General features: G+C 37.3%; 1 protein-coding gene across 11 annotated transcripts; it reads left to right on the top strand.

Annotated features, from left to right (window-relative positions):
- The first annotated feature begins 1,422 nt into the window (after positions 1 to 1,422).
- st8sia5 (ST8 alpha-N-acetyl-neuraminide alpha-2,8-sialyltransferase 5) lies at positions 1,423 to 17,831 on the top strand. Of its 11 annotated transcripts, XM_034708895.1 has the most exons (10): positions 1,423 to 2,143; positions 7,278 to 7,385; positions 7,711 to 7,806; positions 10,771 to 10,863; positions 12,716 to 12,871; positions 13,855 to 13,999; positions 14,851 to 14,963; positions 15,413 to 15,505; positions 15,612 to 15,681; positions 15,790 to 17,831. In XM_034708895.1, the coding sequence occupies exons 1-10, from the start codon at positions 1,998 to 2,000 to the stop codon at positions 16,072 to 16,074; spliced, it is 1,305 nt and encodes a 434-aa protein (XP_034564786.1). In that variant the 5' UTR covers positions 1,423 to 1,997; the 3' UTR covers positions 16,075 to 17,831. The 11 variants fall into 11 exon arrangements, with proteins under 11 accessions (XP_034564786.1, XP_034564784.1, XP_034564783.1 ...); XM_034708893.1 differs by having other exon boundaries at positions 1,429 to 2,037; positions 15,612 to 17,831; XM_034708892.1 differs by having other exon boundaries at positions 1,430 to 2,143; positions 15,612 to 17,831.
- The last annotated feature ends 1,965 nt before the right edge of the window (positions 17,832 to 19,796 follow it).

Genomic DNA, 19,796 nt, shown 5'->3' with positions numbered 1-19,796 from the left:
CTTGCTTCATGGATGGATTTAGAACACTAACATGGTGTGTACAATCTAGGTCAGTTAATGAAATGTCCAGTAGCGCAGATTTATTCCTCCAGCTCCTACATTTTAAGTCTGTAAGAGTCCAATAACATTATGACTGCACCATTATTCATCATGCACTTAGTATTTTGTACTTTCGCCTATGATTCTTCCACTTTTAAAGGTGTTAATGCACACAGCTGAAGCAGCCTAGGCTGCACCAGATGGACTTTGATGACTTGATCAAACAGATGTCAAACTGGACAGAAATCAATATTGCGAAATGAATTTATTAGCAGCTGTGTTACAATATAATCCACTCATGTCTGTCAGGCACTATACACTCCATGCAGAATTACTGCTAATGTAGTGTTTAGGGACTATTGTATTGTTTGTTGACTCATTTATTGTATTTTGTGGGATGTGTGTTACTTGTTATTATTTGTTTCTTGATGTATGAAATAAATCAAATCAATCAATCTAGGAGTTTTGCTCTCAGTAGGTGCTGATGTCGTCATGACATCAGGAATTAGCCTGACACATTATTGTTTCAAGATTTGAAGTTGACTTCACATACAAGTCTTGAGCCCCCCTAACAGGTCTAACCAGTATTCTTTCTAAATATTATTTTTTAAAAGAGAACTGAACATGCAATTTGATTCACTTAATAAATATGATTTTAAATCTTATTTTTCTGTAGCAGTAATATTTATTTTTTACTTGAGACACAATTTGTTCCCTATACTCTGTAGTGATAAGATAAGATATTACTTTATTGATGGGGGGGAATTCAGTTGTTACAGCAACCCAGACATAAGTACAATCAAGAAGAAGTTACAGTAAGTAAAATAAAATAAAATAAAATAAAATAAAATAAAATAAAATAAAATAAAATAAAAATAGATAAATAAAGATAAAAATACAATTTAGATATATACAATGTTACAGATGGAATTAAGATTAAATAGCAGTAATTACAGGCAGTATTAAAAAGGTTTCAGTAGTGATAATGCAATGCAATGCAACGCAAGGCTTAAACATTTTTAGTATGACCTTGTTATGTGTTGCAATCGATAAAATCACCAATTGTACAAAGGAAACTACTTATCCACTGAGGCGGCTATCAACCTTTCATCCTGGAAAATATACTGGAGCATCATCATTTATACAGAAATCTTAGTGCAGTGTGTTTCCACGTTATGCAATCTGCCGTTTAGAGGCATGCCTCGTGGATTTTCCAGAAAAACTAAGAGAATTAGATTGTTTTTTTTTAAATGTATATGCCTCTGTTGAGGTGCATCCTCTTTTCGGAGCGTTTGACCTTGGGGTTTTGGCTGAGTAAGGAGCACCTATGTCTGAATGAAACGCAGCGCACACCCTACTGCTAGGCTGAGAAAAGGCGCACCCTCCTCCTCCCCCCTCCTGCATTTCAGTCACGCAGCCTCGCTCAGATTTGAGATGAAGCATGGAGGTTGTGTTTTTTCCTCTGTCGCAGCTCGTAGCCTTGTAGCTTTAATCTAAAAAAAATTACAAAACCGCGTTTGACATCGATCTGCCTTTGCTTGGTGTACCTCGAGGAACATTTATTTATGCGCAAATACTCACCGAAGCTCGTAATTTAGGGATAATCTGCATTGCTCTCATCCAATCGAGGGACTGCACCTCACCGACGAGAACACAACATCTTCACATGCATTTTTTAAATCTGCACTAGGACGTTGTCTTTTGCAACACCCGTGCGTTTTCGAATTAAAGGTCAAATATCAATTTAGCTGAATTTAGACCCTGAATGGTTTGCAATTAAGATCGCAGTCTGCGATGCTTTTCATTCAGCACCACGATGCTGCGGTATGAGAGCAGGAAAGTAGCCTAGAGAAGGTGATGGACAATGTGCTGTCCAGCAGGTACAAAAAGGCAGCGGCGCTCATGGTCCTGAATGCAGCGGAGAGAGACACCTAACCGGGTGTCACCGTTAGCCCTGGATGCTGCGAAAAAGAATGGGATACGCCGACCCATCGTCGGGTAAAGACATACTTGGCAATAGATCACTTTGTTTTATATTTATTTGTGCATTTGGACTCGTCACACTATTGCAGCAGATTCTTTATGGGAAAAACTACATTAAGAGGTAAGTGTTGGTTATTTCTGTTTGATTCTAAGTGACAAGAGGAAATCAAAGCGCAGGCCTGGGACAGATTTGTACACACTGTAAGGGTAATATTGAAAAGCATGTGCCCATAGTCGTTTCATGTGAGAAAAATGCTCCCAGTTAATGAACAACAAAATAAATGATCAATTGTTCAGTACAGTCTGTGTTAACTATACTATGTTTGGGGTGCATGGGGGGAATGCTTTAATGGCTGGGCAAGAACAATAGCAATTAACCATCCATCTTTTTCTCCAGTGGCATAGAAACAGTTTCCATTAGATTTGTTTTTCGATATTTTCTTAGAAAATGCAGCATCACATTCATACCATACACAGTGCTCCAGCTGTGTATGGTAATGTTTTTTCCCTTTCTTTTCCCAAAGATCTTTTTTTTTTTAATTTTCAGCCTTCTTGACTGGTCTTAGCCTACATCTTACATAGGCATCAGATTAGCAGAATGCAGCTGATCACTAGCAGAGCTGCTGCTGATGGTTATAGAGAGAAACACACTACAGATGATGTGTATTTCTTACTGGTCCCTGTTGAATAAATCATATTCACAGGCTGCACTGAGTGCACTCAGCCTCTGCAGAGCTGTGTTTTATAATACCTCTGCTACAAGATTTATCTCCCTCATATGGAAGTCTTGAAAATCTCCTTTTTGCAAACATCTTATCCCATTTAAATACCCATTTCTCCAATGAGCTGGCCCCCTTTTCTTTTTCGTCCTGAGACAAATTTCAGTGTGAGACGAGCAGATGATGAGAAGCCGGGATGTTTGATCTTTAGGTGGTTTGGATCTCACAAATCCTTCTAGAAAAAAGCATCAATCAGAAAACGTAACCCCCCACCTCCAGATATTTGACACACAGCACATGTATGCTTACTCAAAGCAAACATACATGTGTTGCAATGTGCCCACAGCTAACCCCCTCCCCTTGACACCCTGCTGGGCTGGTCTGACTAAGAACTCAATGTGGATTCATGGCATCCTGATCTCAGCAGCTGAGATGCATGAATTCAAACGCTGACACACACACATGCACCTATCTCTCGCCTGTGCCCTCACTTTGCTCTCATCCTGCAAGAGAGAGAGAGAAAGAGGGGGGGAATGGAAAGCTGCAAAAACAGAGAGCAGTGGGCTCAGTGGCGGCCATTTTGCTACAGTCTGTCTGCACACACCTCACTGCAAGTGGGGGAGAAAGAGAGAGGAAGGAGAGAGAGAGAGAGACTAATAAATGACTGTGCTTGCATGTGTGTGAGAGAGATGACGTCATTTTGGATTTCACTTTAGGCAAAAACAGGCAGAAGTTGTTGTCCACATGGGTTGTGACCACACCCAGCATCTTCCCAGCACTAAACACAAGCTCATGCTGGCAGGGAGCTTATCAGGCTGTGTGTCTTCCAGAAACACCAAGGCTCCATCTGCAGCAGAGGAGGCATTTGGGTGCTTAGAAAACATAAGAAGAAACTGTTTTGATGTTTCATCATATTTAAGACGAGCTATGTTGTGGTTTTGAGTTTCTCTGGCCACACATTAATGAGTGTCAAATGAATCAGCTCCCTCCCTGCTTTAACCCACACTAGGATGGAATTGTGAAGGATGTAAGAGTATCAAATGACAGGGAAGCTTGTTAGATGAGTGAGACTTCTGAGGGATGACATTCATTTTAAACTATATTTGACTTGATGTGAGCAATGTCTAAAAATACTCTTTTACTTTTTACATACTCTTAAAATGTCAAATCAAAATATATCTTGCATATTACATCTTATTTCAAGAAACTAGATATTTTTAGTCATTACAAGCATTATTGTTTTTCTTGAAATAGGATTTATTACTGGACTTGTCAGGTGAATGTGACAATGCTTTCCCATTGTACTGAGTACATAAACACCTTAGATAACAAAATATTTAAAAAAAAATGAAATAAAAGGGAAAGATTGGATTAAGGCTATAAAATGACACCTAATGGAAAGCCACTTTAAAAGATAGGCCTCAAATTAGCTTTTCCTCCCCAAATTTAGGTGATATGAAAAAATGAAAACAAAACAAAAAATAACCTAGAAGCTTAAACAAGCAAATCAATACTCATAAAATGTTTTGCTTGGAAGCTGCAATTATTCATATATTAACAATTTAATAACCAAGCCAGAAGACATATGTGCCTGTGACTCTTAAGGAGCACTTGTTGATGTGTTCTGCATTGCGTCCAAAACCCCAATTTGGAGCAGCGCTTTTTGATGGTACCTGTATGAGCTGTATGGCTATGTAAGGGATAATGTATGGTTAGCAGGTTGTTATTTGCAAAGGGGTCTTGACCACCCTGTATGTTTGTACAGGGTCCAACATTAAGTGGCTCTCACCTGCTCCGCTGCCATTGCTGAAATTGCTGGACAGGATCCAACATGCAAACATCCATAGCCTGCCAATTTAGCATGCTAACCAAAGCTAAGTTTTAGCCACATTGTTTACCAAATATGATGCTAATGGAAGCTAACGGTTTTACCACACCTTACGGTCTTTGGAGTCAACAAGCAGAAGCATAATGTACCTGAACTCTTTTCCGTGGATTGATTTGACATGACGTGTGATCAGTTTGACTCTGGTGTTGCTCATGTTAGTGAAAGTTATTAACCCACCAGTTAATAAGGGGTTGTCAAGGGGATTGGACTAGGGATGTTCACAATTAATCAAGTATCAATTAATTGATTGTTAAGAACTTACTCGAACAATTTTGTTTTGTTTTGATTTTATATCACGTGGAACAAACATCATGTTGTCTCATACTTCGTTCAGCTATCAGGGAGGTGTTTTAAGCTTAAAGCATGTTTTGATGTGAGTCAGCTGCTAAAGGTGTTGCGCACAGCGGAGACGCTCAGCTGGGGTCTGCGGCTGTGTGACAGGTCTCCACGAGCGCTTTTTTTCTACGCCGCCGGACTGATTATGAGCCGGTTGCGCTCTCGGCTAAATCCTGAGCACCTGCACATGCTTATTTTTCTCAATAAGAACAAGTAGGCTGAAAACTGGACACTCTGAGTATAAGATATGTTTCTGTTCAGTTCTTTAGTTGCAGTAAATCCAAATGTTGTAGTCCAGGTCTTCACTTTTATGACTGTATGTTCGCGGAGATTATGAGCCTGCTCCACACGTTGATATTCAGCATTTTACATTTTGTACGCCTCAATATGATCCATAGCTATTCAATACCGTGAGTTATATTCATTGTGTCCTGAAGGAAATTTTGATGTAGGGAATGATTAATCGATAATCAATCGTTAACATTTCCAAAGATCGATCACGGAAAATACTTGAAATGTACATCTCTAGTTTGGACCAATCAGAATCAAGCATCTTAGACAACCGGAAGATCATGAAGACAGCCAGGTAATAAAATATAGGTATAGATGCACAAAGAACTACTCGTTAATAATATAAGGACCAAGACTATTTATAGGGGAGACTCTGTGGTAAAAATTCAAATTTTCAGGAAACAAGAAAAAGATCAAGACGAGATTACAAACGTTTATCATAAGCATCTGTAAACTAAGTATGTACCGATATTAAGTATACTTTAGTGGTTACAGGAAATGCCAGTAACGTAGCCTACTAAATGGACATCTGAGTCAAAGGAAAAAAACCCTCCAATAATCGAATAGTCTAAAAGTAGTTACTGCTTCCAAGTCCTATTAACGATGCTCGGGGCAGAATCGGAGCACAGAAACTCTTGTGTCTGTTGTTTGTCTGGACTAATACTGTGATTACTGTCTGAATTTAGCCCTTAATTCAGTTTATGGAGACAAATGGGCTCCTTAGATTGAAGAGACTGGAGTAAAAATAAGTCACAAGGCACCAATTCAAGTTTTATTGGTCATTACAACATTGGAACATATGTTTATTGTAAAATCTCTATAAAATATTAATCACTGACATCATTCTAGATTGAAGTAAAGCTTTTAATTGGCATTAGTTTCAGTCATGATCAACTCAAAGATCAACTAAATTATGCTTGTTTGGTTATCTTCTCTGTACAATAAGCAGCTGTCCTCTCATTACATCTCTCATTTTACAGGCTGTCCTGTTCTGCAGCCGCTTGCAAAGTGTTGTTGAGATGTTGAAGTAGTACTCAGAGAAGCCAAATGTGCCTGTGGATCAGTATTGACATGAGTCCCCTGATTGATGAATGCTCCAGCACATAATGCACCCATAAAGGTCCTTTGGGCTTAGTTTGCTGGCTGAATTCAGCTAAACAACCTAAGAGCACTCAGTGAAATGAGTCACCCATGAATACTTGCATAATAATCAGACTTGAAAGAAGCCGTGCAACCTTTGGTATGTGAAGATATGAACTCCAAGTTTGTTGACAAATGAAGGTGTAACATCTGAGTCTTGGTGAGTTTAGCTACATTTAGCTAAATATGTTTTTAACATGAACAAAATCTCATTAAAACACCCAAATCCCCTGTATATCCAAAGCCTCACTCTACATTTTTGTGATGTTTTGGAGCTAAATGTGGAGAAATGTTGCTGTTATTTTCGGTGTGCACAACTTTACAAATGGCACCCCATAGTTCTTCTACTCTCCAGATAAAAATCTGAATTTTTGACTCCCATTCTTTGTTTTTGTGTCTGTATAAATCTTGTTAACAGTAACATCTGGGCTAAATCAGCTTTTTTATACGATCCCATCTTGGCCCAAACTGTTGGCATCTCTTCCTTGAAAGTAATTTGACATTTACAGCAACGTTGGCAATGATTGTTCCTCCCTTAAATTACTGTTACTTCAATAAATTGAACTACAAGTCTAACACTCCTGCTGGCCAGTATTGCAGTGTGAATGTTTGAATCACACTCTGGATGGTGGCATCGGGCCAAAAAGAGCATAAATGAATCATTCAGACCATGATGTCATCAACAGGAAACATTCCTACCACTTTTAGTGACTGACTGTACTGTTTTTTTTTTTTCCTGAATCCAGAAAGCTGTATGCATGTGTGTGAATGTGTCCGTTTGAGTTTTAATGAATGGGCACATAGGTTTGGTTGTTTGTGTGTTTCAAATTTGCACAATAAGGACAATAAATCCCAAATAAACTGACTCATTTTTTTACTAGTGCGCAACAGTTTAGCCGACTCAAAGGGGACGAGACAGGAAATTGGACCGGTCCTGTTAATTTCTCGGATGACGGAGCTGTGAAGCCTGCCAGAAATGGAAGGAAAAGGTACTTTTGTTGCATAACACCTCTGAGAAAAGAGAGTGTGTGTGTGAGAGAGAGAAAGATAGAATGAAAGACAGAATAAGTTTCATATCCATCATAGTGATGACCCAGCCCTGCATGCATGGACTGGGAAGCTGATTTTACCCACCAGTTTCTTCAGTAAACAAAAGCTGCAACACTATTTTACTCTTCTTGTGTTGAAATCTGCAGGTTTATTCATTTATACATTTGTTATATTGTAAAGGAGGATAGCCGGGGTTGGTAATATTTCACAGGACTGATTACATCGCACATTTAAATCTAACTTAACCTGTCTGCATGTTGACAGATGTTTCCGTCAGAATTTTCAGCCAGATTCACAGATCTCCGTAATAGTCACACCCTGCCTAGCTGATATTAAGAAGAAAAAAAAACGCCCTCAAAGGTAGGCCAGTTTGAAGGCATTTTTTAAAAGTAATTCTCACAGAAACCCAGGAATGCCTCTTTGTTTTTCATTAGTTTTGAAAGGTATAAACTCATATTTTCAGTGGTGGTTGCACTTTCAGATTTGCTCTTGCATGTTGTCTGATCCCGTTCACCTTGACCCCCAGACCCCTGACACCTTACATTCCCTCCCTCCAGAAGCTGGTATATAAAACCTCGGTCTCCTTCTGATGTACTGGCTTCTCCTCGTACCTCTGTGTCCCATCCAGCACCCCATTTCCAAATGCCTTGTCCTCCTCAACCTGTGTCTCATGTGTTTTGCACAGCTCTGTGTGTATGCCATGTACATAGTGTGGACACTTTCTCTATGCTCCCCCCTATCTCCCCTTCTCACATCTGCATTGTCTCTCTCTGCAACCTGGATTTACTCCCTTTTCTTCTTAACTTTACCCTGTTAAAATAAAACAGGAATTTGCCAGATTTGTCTCCCATTTAAAGCTACAAATCCTCATTAGTCTACTCTTCCTGGACTGGTTTTGAACCAGCATTGTACGGTTAACCTGACATGCCCTACGAGATGAAGTTCATCTCGATGAGTGATTTATTGTCTTGCTTTTACAACTGAACAGAGAACACTTGCAAAGGTTTCATCATCTTAGCTAAAGCAAGCATGAATATCCTTGTTTAAAGTGTCAGATCAACCCTATAAACCTCAGAAATACACTGCATCATCAGGTGGATGTAGACAACCAGTTTCATTGTTCCTTATTTGTACTATTTCATCCCAGCATCTTGTTCCTTTAATGCATCCCTCCATTGTATGGCTCGTTGTGTTCTTTTATTACCGTCATAGTTAATTTTTTAACTTGCCTCATTTACATCCACAGCCACAGGTAATATGTTTTAATATTATCCATCTCCAGAAATGCCACACTATCTGATGTCTATATGATATCTGATGTGACCAAAAATAACACTCATTCTGACAAACACACATTGCACACTGCATTAAGTCACCTGACGTTCACCAGAGCATTATACACATACAGTACATTTCAAACAGATATGATAATGTTTAGAGCTTTCAATACTCAGAAGTATCTAGGGGGTAAAAGGGTATATTTTTAGACATGGTTACTGAATAAAATATTTATTTAATGTTATTAAAATGTTATCAAATGCAGCCAGAGACAGATGACTCTGCAAGTTCTAGGCCCTCTGCCCAATCCTAATAGGAAAGGTATAGATCTGAGCTCAAAGAGAGAACCCCCCTGGGTGCAAAAATATTGACAATTAGACAAAATCATTTGGCTGAAATGATTTAATGCCTGGTTATTGCCTCATACTGCAAGATGAACACTGTTTTATTTGCATGCAAGCTAAAAAGAAAGCAAGCGCCAAGGCTTTTTAATGTTATACTTATTATACAGTTATATATTCAGTTACAAAAGAGGAATCAACCACTTAAGGCAGTCAGAATTGAGATTAAGGTCTTAAATTTACATTTACATTTATTTATGTTTACCTCCAAATCTGCCTTTTATTTTTTGGGGCATTTTTTGCAGTGTTAAAGTTTTTAAAGTAGACTTTGATTAAGTATCTTTTAAAGAGATCATTGTCACTTAGAGGTTAACAGTTATTTATTTATAATTGAAACAAATAAAATTAAGATCTACATGGTACAATAAGACAAAGATTTTTAACTGACAAGCACAAGGCTTGTCTGCATGATACTATTGTGTACTTCTAAACAGTACCCCCTATGGCTACAAGTGGTATTGAATGCTACAATGATTTAGATTTCTTGAGATCTTATTACAAAGTCTTAAAGTAAGCAAATTTCCTTATAATTGCAAATTGATAGCATCTATCTAAAGATGGCTAAAATAAACTAAGCTGGTCATACAAACCTCCAGCTTGTGACCATATGAGCATGGTTGTCTTTAATTCCTCTTGAGTCTGACTTTAATTCTAAAAGAGAATGAGTTATTTTTTTCTTCAAGTGATGTTTTATCTGGCTTGAATCCTCTGTAAAGTAGAAATCAATTCCAGATTGTTGCTTCTTGTAAGAATAAAAATGTTCATCCAAAACAGCCCACACTGCATTCCTGAACATTAACCCTCACACACATATATCCAGATTGCACGCTGACGCTGATGCTGCATGCAAATACAATGTTGTGCTGCAAGAAATAAGGCATCATGAGAAAAGAAAACCCATGAATAAATGGTTACTTGTTATTAATTTAAAACAAGGATGAATCCTTTTCAGTCGTCTCTCTATAGAACCGTTTTGTCAATTACACCCAAACTCAGACATTGTCTTTGTGTTCTTTTGGTTACTGTTGCCATTTAAAAGAAATGCTCTCATACCCAAGTTAAAATTCCTCAATTATAAAGTTGTGTAGGTTATTGTCTCCATATTGTGATTACCTGTTTGCATGAACATTTGTGTATTTTTTTATGCCCATAGTCAGAAATAAATGAGCTACTGAGTTCTACTCTAGCCAAATTTATCCAACATTTAAACACTGGAAGCAACAACCTTTTCCCCTTCAGATACAGTATACATATACATTTAAGTAATATGATACCAGCATTAAAGTGCACAAGTTTGCATCATTACCAGTTAAATAAGTAAAACTATGAGAGGTATTATGTTTTTAAGTTAAAGATCACATTGGTTTAGACTAAGATGCAACAGAATCTGGTGCAAGTGTCCAGGAAACAGTTTGTTACTAACCTATTTGTGACGCCTTAAATCAGCCCATCACATCCGTCATTTGTCATTCCACAATGCTTTACTGATACTCTAGTATTTTTATTTAGTCTGTAGATATTTTAGAGTAAGTTATTTTCTTTCACACTTTTTTAAATATTAGATTTTAGCTGTACCTGAATTTTGTTCATTTATGTGTGTGTGTATAAGGGTTTAGGCAGAGGATGACTGTGTCTGTCTCTCCAGGTATCTGGGAAACTATGATGGATCTTTTGAATACAACTCAACAGCATGTAGGGAACTCAGACAGGAAATCATGGACGTCAAAGTCTTGACAATGTAAGTGTTCATTACGATGAAGCTAACCCTTGTTGTGGACACCCTGTTTGGAATAACATCTTTTCCCCTGAAGGTAATCCTCAAGCTTTTGTGAGGTAAGTAAAGAGAGTCTCTAACTTGGTTTATGTTGGGAAATTAGACTGCATTTAACAATTGAGAAAATAACCTCCACACTTGAACACAAGCTAATATAGAAATTAAAATAGCCTGTTAAATAACCTTGTTACTTTGATGCTATTTAGCTACGAGTAGACCGCTTAGCTAGCTGCTCTGTGATGCTTTACTCAAGCCTTGCATCAAACTGTCGGCTAAATGCTGGCTAGCATGCTTGCTAAAATATAGAGATAAAGTAAATCAGGAGTTAGCAGTGTAATTTTGGTTTACTATGATAACTATCTTTAATTTATTTGGCTATGTTAGCATGCTGAATCCAACGTAAATGGCTTTGCAAGAATTTGATCTGGTAGCAAAGGTTTGGAATATTTAAAGTACAGACCTCATAAAAGTCTGCAACGTTATCACAACTTATTTTGAGTGGATCTTGAATGTGGATACCAACTTTCACAACAACCCATCAAATGGGGGTTGAGATGCTCCATGTGAAACCACCAATGTCAATAGGCACTAGAGAAAGATAAGATAAGATAAGTTAAGATAGTCCTTTACTCGTCCCACAACGGGGAAATTCAAGTGTCACAGCAGCAAAGTAGACAGTGCAGAAAGTATAAAGCAAACAAGAGCCTATAAAGAGCATATAAAATTAAAGAGGTAAAAAATAATCATATCTACAACATATATACTGTATATTATTGGTTATATAGTCTGAAAACTGCAGGAAGAAAAGACCTGCGATATCTCTCCGTGAGACACTGCGGGTGAAGAAGTCAAGGGATCACAACTGTGAGAAGGATTCATCCCCTTGACATCATGAATGTCCAAAAATTGGGTATTTTCAGACTGTTGAGGCCAAACTGACCAACAATACCATGGGACATGCTACTAGCTAAACTTAAATATGAATGGAAGAGACATTAAAGTGTATCTATTGTCAAATAGACAGAGGGTTAATTAGGGTTATTCACTATGCTTTTAAAGCACATGTATTATCTGTGGAATTTCAATTATAGAATTTAGATTAGGGTTTAAGGATTGTACTTACTCCTTTTTATAGTCCACAAGGTCTTAGATTTAATACACATCTTTATTTGATTATATTGTCTTTCAGCATTTGCAGAATATTCTATTTTTTTTATAATTATTATCTAACTGGAAGGCAAGAACACAGCGTCCATCTTGTAAAAAAAACCCAAAACATCAATTTCACTCCCTTATTTAATTGCCAGTTTAACAACAGTACACTGTAAATAGCATATCCACCAACAGCAGTATTTTTACTGCAAGAGAGAGTGAGACAGTTTTGCTTTTGGAAATTTTAGGGGCACATTTCCTGTTGTTTGAATATGAACATTGTCCAGTGACCTTTTTTATGTATGTCCCTCAGGCTGCCCAGGCTCTTGGCTCTCCACTGATTCTGATCATTCAGTGGAGAGCCAAGAGCCTCTCTGTTCGAGGCAGAGAGCAGCTGCTGTCACTCTGCCTGACAGTCAATGTAATGGTGTCACCTAGCCTCCCAGAGCAAATCACATCTTTCATCCAATCATCTCAAATGAGATGTCAGTTCAAGGGCAGCTATTTGCAGACATTCTCAATGAAACCAAGTCTATGCATCGAGAAGTCTACATCCAATGGCATCAGGGCACCCATCACAGAGGAGTAATCACTGTAATTATCTGACCCTGTTTGTCTTGTTTATTCAATTTGATGATGTCTCTTCAATGTACCACCCTTGTAGAAACTTCAAACGGAAAATAACTGGCCATGGGTATCCTCCCTTATCCCACAAGTCTCTCCTGTCTGGCAGGGTGAAAACATCAGAGCTGTTTGAGAGATGGCGGAACCTGCAGGTGTGTAGGTGGGAGCAGAACAAGGAGGAAACCAGCAATTTTAAGTAAGCATTACTCTGTTAGTCACATTGAAATGTTAATGTTTCTTGAGGTTTTATGGATTGCGCAATGGCTTCATGGTGTTCTACTTTTTCCCTTATTGATATTGTGTATAATGTGGATCAAGTGGGTAATGTGCAATCAGGTGTTTGTGTTTGTCAATAGTATGTGTATTTTGTGTATGTGGATTGTTGATTGTACTTTCTATTTATTGATGCTAATAGTTTGCAGTGCTGGAGTCCAAGACAAATTTCCCTATGGTGTATCAAATCTTATTGTACCATACTGTATCTCACTGTACTGTACTGTGTTGTTTTGTTGTTTTTGTTTGTTTGTTTTGTTTCATTCTATTTTGTTTTGTTATACAGATGGGAACGCACCGTATCGGATCATTTCATTAGAAGAATAAATGTACATCTGTCTACCCTTTTTAATCTCATACATGACTACATTACATCTGCATTGAAAACTGCAAATATTCAGGTTGTTTTTAAATGGCTTCAAAATATACTTAGAATTGTTTCTTCACTTTTCCTCTGAAACTTAATCATGAAAAATTGTATTATACTAAGTTTTATTATGAGTAGAGCAGGCATTGAATCTCATTGACCACAGATGTCAGTAAAATTACTATGTTTGGTAAAATTCCACATTTCTTCGTACATAATTGGTGTTTTGAAAACAAATAGACTCTATGCATAGCCTTGTTGTAAATAGACCATACTATTTTCATTGTTGTGTGTTGGAAAATAAATGTAGTCATTTCTTCAATTTGTGACGTTGATCTAAATGTGAAAGCTAACGTTTTGGCAAAAGTCAATATTCCTGTGCTGTTCTGTTGATTTGAATAATACTAAAATAATTTTAGAATGTGGCAATTATTTAAAACATAGCTACAGAAGTTGCTTTTTCCAGCAAACAATTAGGAGGTGAAGCCAATGTCAAGTCTTTTAAACATAAACTCTACTCTTTTCTTAATGTCCTACAGGATGTCTTTGTCTCGCTGCTGTAATGCTCCCTCCTTTCTATTCACCACCAAGAGGAACACTCCTGCAGGGACCAAGCTGAGATATGAGGTAGACACAAGTGGTATCCTTCCCATCACCACCGAGGTCTTCAAGATGTTCCCAGATGTGAGTGCACCGCCTGATTTGATATGTTACACAATATTGGCAATTTTATTCTTATATATTGATTTAATTCTACTAATCTTAAGGTGTGAGTAGAGCTGGGCGATATTAGAAAAGTTGTTATCATGATCATTTTTTTCATATCAGTCGATATCGATAATTATCACAATAAAAATCAAATCATTATTTAATTTAAATTCAAATTTTTGCTCCCGAGTTGAAGTTGAAGAAACAAGATGGTTTGTTAGCTTGTATCTGGATTTAGTTCTCTGATAAGCTTCTTGAAACCATAATTTTTGACAGTGCTAACAGGAAACAGGTCTTTTGTGTAAGAAGAGATTTTTGTAAAGTTCTAGTTTGTAGATTCTTATTCTTCTCAGGTTGAGATTATTTGCATAGTCAGATTTATTTACCCACATCCTGAAATTAGGTGAATTGAGTTAATAGTTAACGCTGCTTTGAGCTGGTAGGTTTTGTGTTTTCTTGTCACTGTCACTGGTTTCAGCTGTGTTTACATTACGCTCCAAACATCTTTAAGCCTGCCTACTTCTTACCCCGTGACATGATTGGCTGTTCAATATCGTCTTCTTCTTCTATCTAATGTTGAGGGGCAGTTAGCGTTTAAGACACATTAGCACCGCCTCCTTTCCAGTGGTTGGGGGGTGCAATTACAGGTTTAAATAAATCAAACTGTATCAAACGTGTTAGATTTATATTGAGAAAAATTATATCACGATAATTATCATTATCAAATTATTGCCAAGCCCTAGGTGTGAGATTGATTTGATTTGAAAGCTTTTGATGCTGTCAGTTTGGAATTGACAATATGTTTTTTTTTTGTTTTGTTAATCCAGGATATGCCATATTCCAAATCCCAGTACAAGAAATGTGCTGTAATTGGAAATGGTGGTATCATCAAGAACAGCAAATGTGGAAAGGAAATTGACTCAGCAGATTTTGTGTTCAGGTATGCAGGGTATAATTCTTTCATGTAAGGACTGCATAGTGGTTATTGCAGAATATTTTCTTAAAGTCCCTGCTGCCTAACCAATCATGGTCGAATGAACATCGTCAAAAATGGGACTCTGATGTTTGAGAGTTGATTTGATGGCTGGCAGAATGTTATGTTAAATGGACACCACACATTTCTATTAAAACACTATTAAAAAAACAGGACAACACTCATCTAATAGGCTTGGCTAAAAGCTGAAATGCTTGAAAGTCATGATTAGACATACAAAGTTGAGGAGAGGAGCTTAGAAAAAAGTCTATTAAAATGTGGTAGATACTCATCTCTGACTCAGCTATTCTCTCCTTGATCTATTGTGCAGCCCAACACAATGCCTCTCCAACATGTCTACTAAGTCAAACCAAAAGTATTTGAACTGACCTTTATGGTGCATTTCTCTTTTGCAGGTGCAACATACCACCCATTAATGAGAAGTACACCGCTGATGTTGGCACTAGAACAGATCTGGTGACAGTAAATCCAAGTATTATTACTGAGAGGTACTGCAAATATTTGAGAAATCACATCCAATAGTCTCTCTTTTAATCTGTCTTTCAGTCCTTCTCTTGTGCCTTTTTAAAATCACACATTTCACTTTCCCTGCAGATTTCAGAAGCTGGAGAAATGGCGGCGACCGTTTTATGAAGTCCTACAGAATTATGAGAACTCCTCAGTGGTACTTCCTGCCTTCTACAACACCCGTAACACTGATGTATCTTTCAGAGTCAAGTACATGCTGGACGACTTTGACTCCCAGAGAGGCGTGTTCTTCTTCCACCCGCAGTACCTCCTCAATGTGCAGCGTTTCTGGGCAGTGCAGGGTGTCCGAGCCAAACGCCTCAGCAGCGGTCTGATGCTGGTGACAGCCGCCTTGGAGATGTGCGAGGAAGTCCACCTTTATGGCTTTTGGGCATTCCCCATGAACCCCTCTGGCATCTTTATCACTCATCATTACTATGATAACGTCAAGCCAAGGCCGGGCTTCCATGCGATGCCCCATGAAATTTTCAATTTTATTCACATGCATACACGTGGGATCATCAATGTACACACAGGGCAATGCACGTGATCCCCTAAATCATCTGTTTTGAAGTGGAAACTCAACATTTTTCATTTTAAATTTGTTTCAAATCTGGTTTACCTGTTAAATTGTACTGGTTGTTAGCCAAATATTTAAAAAGATAGTTAGTCTTCACTTGTGTTCACTTCCGTTTTTTCTGTTTCAACAACACATTGAGGGTTGCCTGCTTTAAAGCCAACATTACTTTGATTTTCATTGTGAAATTTAAGTTATTTTATGTAGCCAATCAAAACCTTAAAGGTTTATCTCAGAATCTTACCACAGGATGCTTGTTTTTAATGTGAAAAGTGGTCTTCATAGTGATGTTGTTTCTGTGAAGTTTTCTAGTGGCTCTGCTGTACAGAGGTGTTGTTTTCTACTCAACGTTGCACAGATATTTACGCCGAAATGGGCCCCACTGGGTATTGTGACCCCTCATTTCCTTTCTCTTCTCTCTTTATCCCTGACACTCTGTGGCTGTGGCAGCTTTTAATGTTTGTGTTAAAAAAAACAACTTGATATTAAGCTAATATTCAAAAAAAAAAAAGGAAAAAAACGAACTTGTAACATTCAGTTGTCTACTTTTGTAATCTATTTCTTATTCACTAGAGTTGCTGGGAGAATATTTCAAAATACTACAAAAATGGCCTGTTATCAGTGGTACTCTCTTTTTCCTATTAAAAAAATACTTCCAAAGTTTCTGGCTAAGAAAATGTGTGCAAGAAAAGATGAGATGGAGGATATTGACAACAGCCAGAAAAATATAATGTACAATTTCGAATTAGGCCACCTAATTCGCAAATATAGCAATGGTAAGCACCCAGCCTCTCTTCGTTATTCATGTCTTAAAACCATGCTGCCTTATAAGAAAACAACCCCCTCTATATGATATGCAATGCACCTTTGTGTTTTGCTTATCTCTAATACATAAATACAAAACTAAATCTTAGTTTGTCTCTTGAATCGGAAGAGGGTTAAGACTCTGTAAGGTTTAGAAAATCTTGTGCTTTTCTCAGCCTATAATCTACTGGAATTAGTGAAGTCTCACTGTAAAGTCCATTCATAACCATGTAATGCTCTGCATGACTTTACTCTATACTTGGCTTTGTGTGTGCCTGCTTCAATGATCACTAAGATATGTTTACACTTCAGCCTCCACGGAAGTTCACAATACTTTTGAAGATACAAACACAGACTTTTCCACAGAGCGATGGACAGATTAAGGTACATTTTATAATAGGGGATGCATGATCAAAGAATGAAGAATGGTTGCTACCCTTTTTGTGAGATGCTAGGACACTTGTAGGACTACTTCCCCATAAAACTGTAGAAATTCAATTTATTAATTGTCAAGCACTAGCTTGCCGTGCAGGTTTCTCTTTCAGTATGTTGCACACTCCAAAAGAGACTGTGTACTTTTTTTTTTTGCCACTTATGTGTTCCTGCTCGGCTGTGCAGCTGTCCATTTTTACTTTAGTATTCAAAGGACATCATTTTGCTTTAGATTTAAACATGCTCTTTCTTTTGTCTACTCAGACTTTTTGTGTGCTATTGCACAGCAGACATAGGTTCAACAAATTTAAATACACCCTTTGGCTTGACCACTTAATAGATGTAAAACCACAAGTGAATCAAGAATGGAAAAGGAATAAAATTGGCCTGTGTGCTGAATGGTGTTGATATATAACACAGTGCTTCTTTACTGACTCTTGATCATTCTTTATACTGTATTGTTTTTGTAAATAAACTTGTTTGGATTTTCTTAATTATTCTCTCTTTTGTGTTTTTAATTAAATATTACTTGCCTATTTGTTCCATGACTGAGATTTATGGAAGCACCCTGCTGTCTGAGCATTTCCATAAATACAGTAAATATTGATTTGTCACAAACCGTATGCCACAGATTTTATGCTGACCAACACATGTTGAGAATCACAGAAGACACATAATACTAATTAAGCTGTCTTGTTTTTGACCAGTTAACCCCTGGTTAATCCCCTGCAATTAGCTCATTAAGCACAGCTACTGTCAACACCTCAATTATTAAGCAGCTGCTGGTGTCAGTGTCCTCTGACTGACGGACTAAGCATAGTTCGACTGGGAATGTGGCAGATCATATCTGAGTTGTGCAGTAAGTGTTGAGGTCATCCAATGTAGGCCACCCTGTGGATTTTAAGATAATGGCTATTTAATACAGTGATAAGACTGATTTTAGAGTTATTACTAGCAAGCTATAGCGTTAGCATACTTATGGCTGACATGAAAATAAATAACTATATATGTGCATAAAATAAAGTCAACTTGGGAAGCACAGACATTGCAAGAGTAAGCTGAAGGTTAATGGTGGTGTTTGTTAGAGGTTATGTTTTTTGTTTATGAACAAAATGTTGAAATATTAAACCTTAAATGTACAAGTTAAAGAAAGATAATGATTTGAATTATCTTGCTATCTGAACTGGACAATATTGTACTGAACAGCATTAAGTAACCACAAATAAAGGTTTAGTCATTTACAATCTTATATATAACTTAAATGCAGGTATTGATTGTTGAAATACAGTGGACATGTGAGAAACAATATATTGCTGTCTTGGTCAGGTACAGGATGGACACAACCAAACCATAAGCACATTGGTTGAAGATTTTTTATTCATTATTCTTTAAATATTAAAAATGTGATTGGTAAAGCAATACTGGAGCATCTCCTTAGGGAATTGGTTCTTCGTTACACTGGGTTATATGAGGTTTGACTCTCCGCTGTCATCTGTGGGCTAGGTAATCTGATGTTGAAAGATCAATATGACCAAACTCTACCCTTCCCCTTGATATCAACATCAGGTGTCAGGTAGCAGCAATAAGGCTAATGGGATTATTTGGCTTATTGTCAGGTGAAGATATGTACACCAGTGTGATGGAGCTGCACCTTATATTAGCCATGAGGAATTTGAGGCTTTATCTATTAAGTATTGTTATTGTTTTTTCACAAGTGGCTTAAAATTGTTAACGGCATTATTAAAACTATGCTTGACAAGTAACTTAACTTTTTAAATCTAATCTAAGATTCGACTTTGTGTTTTTCAAGCAATACAGCCACAGTGACTATAATGTACATTTAAAATAACTTGAAATTTGCTGAATTGTGAATGGTAAATCCAATAAATGAGAAGATCTTAGAGATTTAGCAACTTCAAAAATACTTCATTTATCCATGTGGGAAAATCTGTTTGTTACAGTTCCTGTTGTACGCAATATATAGGCATTAAAGAAATAAAGCAAGTATTAAAAAAAATCTTCATAGTATTTAAGAATTAAAAGTTATGTACAAAAGCCCGGTATAAGAAAAGTAGAGATACGTTATTGCACAGTAGGGTTCATGAATTGTCTACAACTTATTCATATTACAGATCTCTTGAGTAAGTTTTGTTTTTAATTGTAATGGAGGAGAAATTATAGAATGAATGAAACACTTTTAGAGTGCTAGTTACATTAAATTGTACACTTTCAGATGGTGTCAAACTCTCAATAGCCTTACAAATATTTTTTGTAAGGCGGTGAAACAGGAAAAAACACATTTAACTAATTTATCTACAGAAAAACAGTTATTCAGAGTGTTTTCTGAATGATTCACACCTCTTTTAATTGGACCCGGAAGTCACGTTGAAAAGTTGCCATAACAGAATCAGCACATCATTTGTGTTTTTAACTATGTCAACTCATGTCTCACTCAGCGG

This window comes from Notolabrus celidotus, chromosome 19, assembly GCF_009762535.1.
Source record: "Notolabrus celidotus isolate fNotCel1 chromosome 19, fNotCel1.pri, whole genome shotgun sequence".
In the NCBI taxonomy this organism is placed as follows: domain Eukaryota; kingdom Metazoa; phylum Chordata; class Actinopteri; order Labriformes; family Labridae; genus Notolabrus; species Notolabrus celidotus.
Note: the sequence above shows the minus strand (reverse complement) of the source record. Positions and strands in the feature narration are given on the sequence as shown.

Coding starts and splice junctions, on each gene's coding strand:
- st8sia5 (XM_034708892.1), top strand. CDS start 1,998: ATGCTGCGAAAAAGAATGGGATACGCCGACCCATCGTCGGGTAAAGAC. Junction 7,807..10,770: donor AAAAAAAAACGCCCTCAAAG/GTAGGCCAGTTT, acceptor CTGTCTCTCCAG/GTATCTGGGAAACTATGATG. Junction 10,864..12,715: donor GACGTCAAAGTCTTGACAAT/GTAAGTGTTCAT, acceptor CCACCCTTGTAG/AAACTTCAAACGGAAAATAA.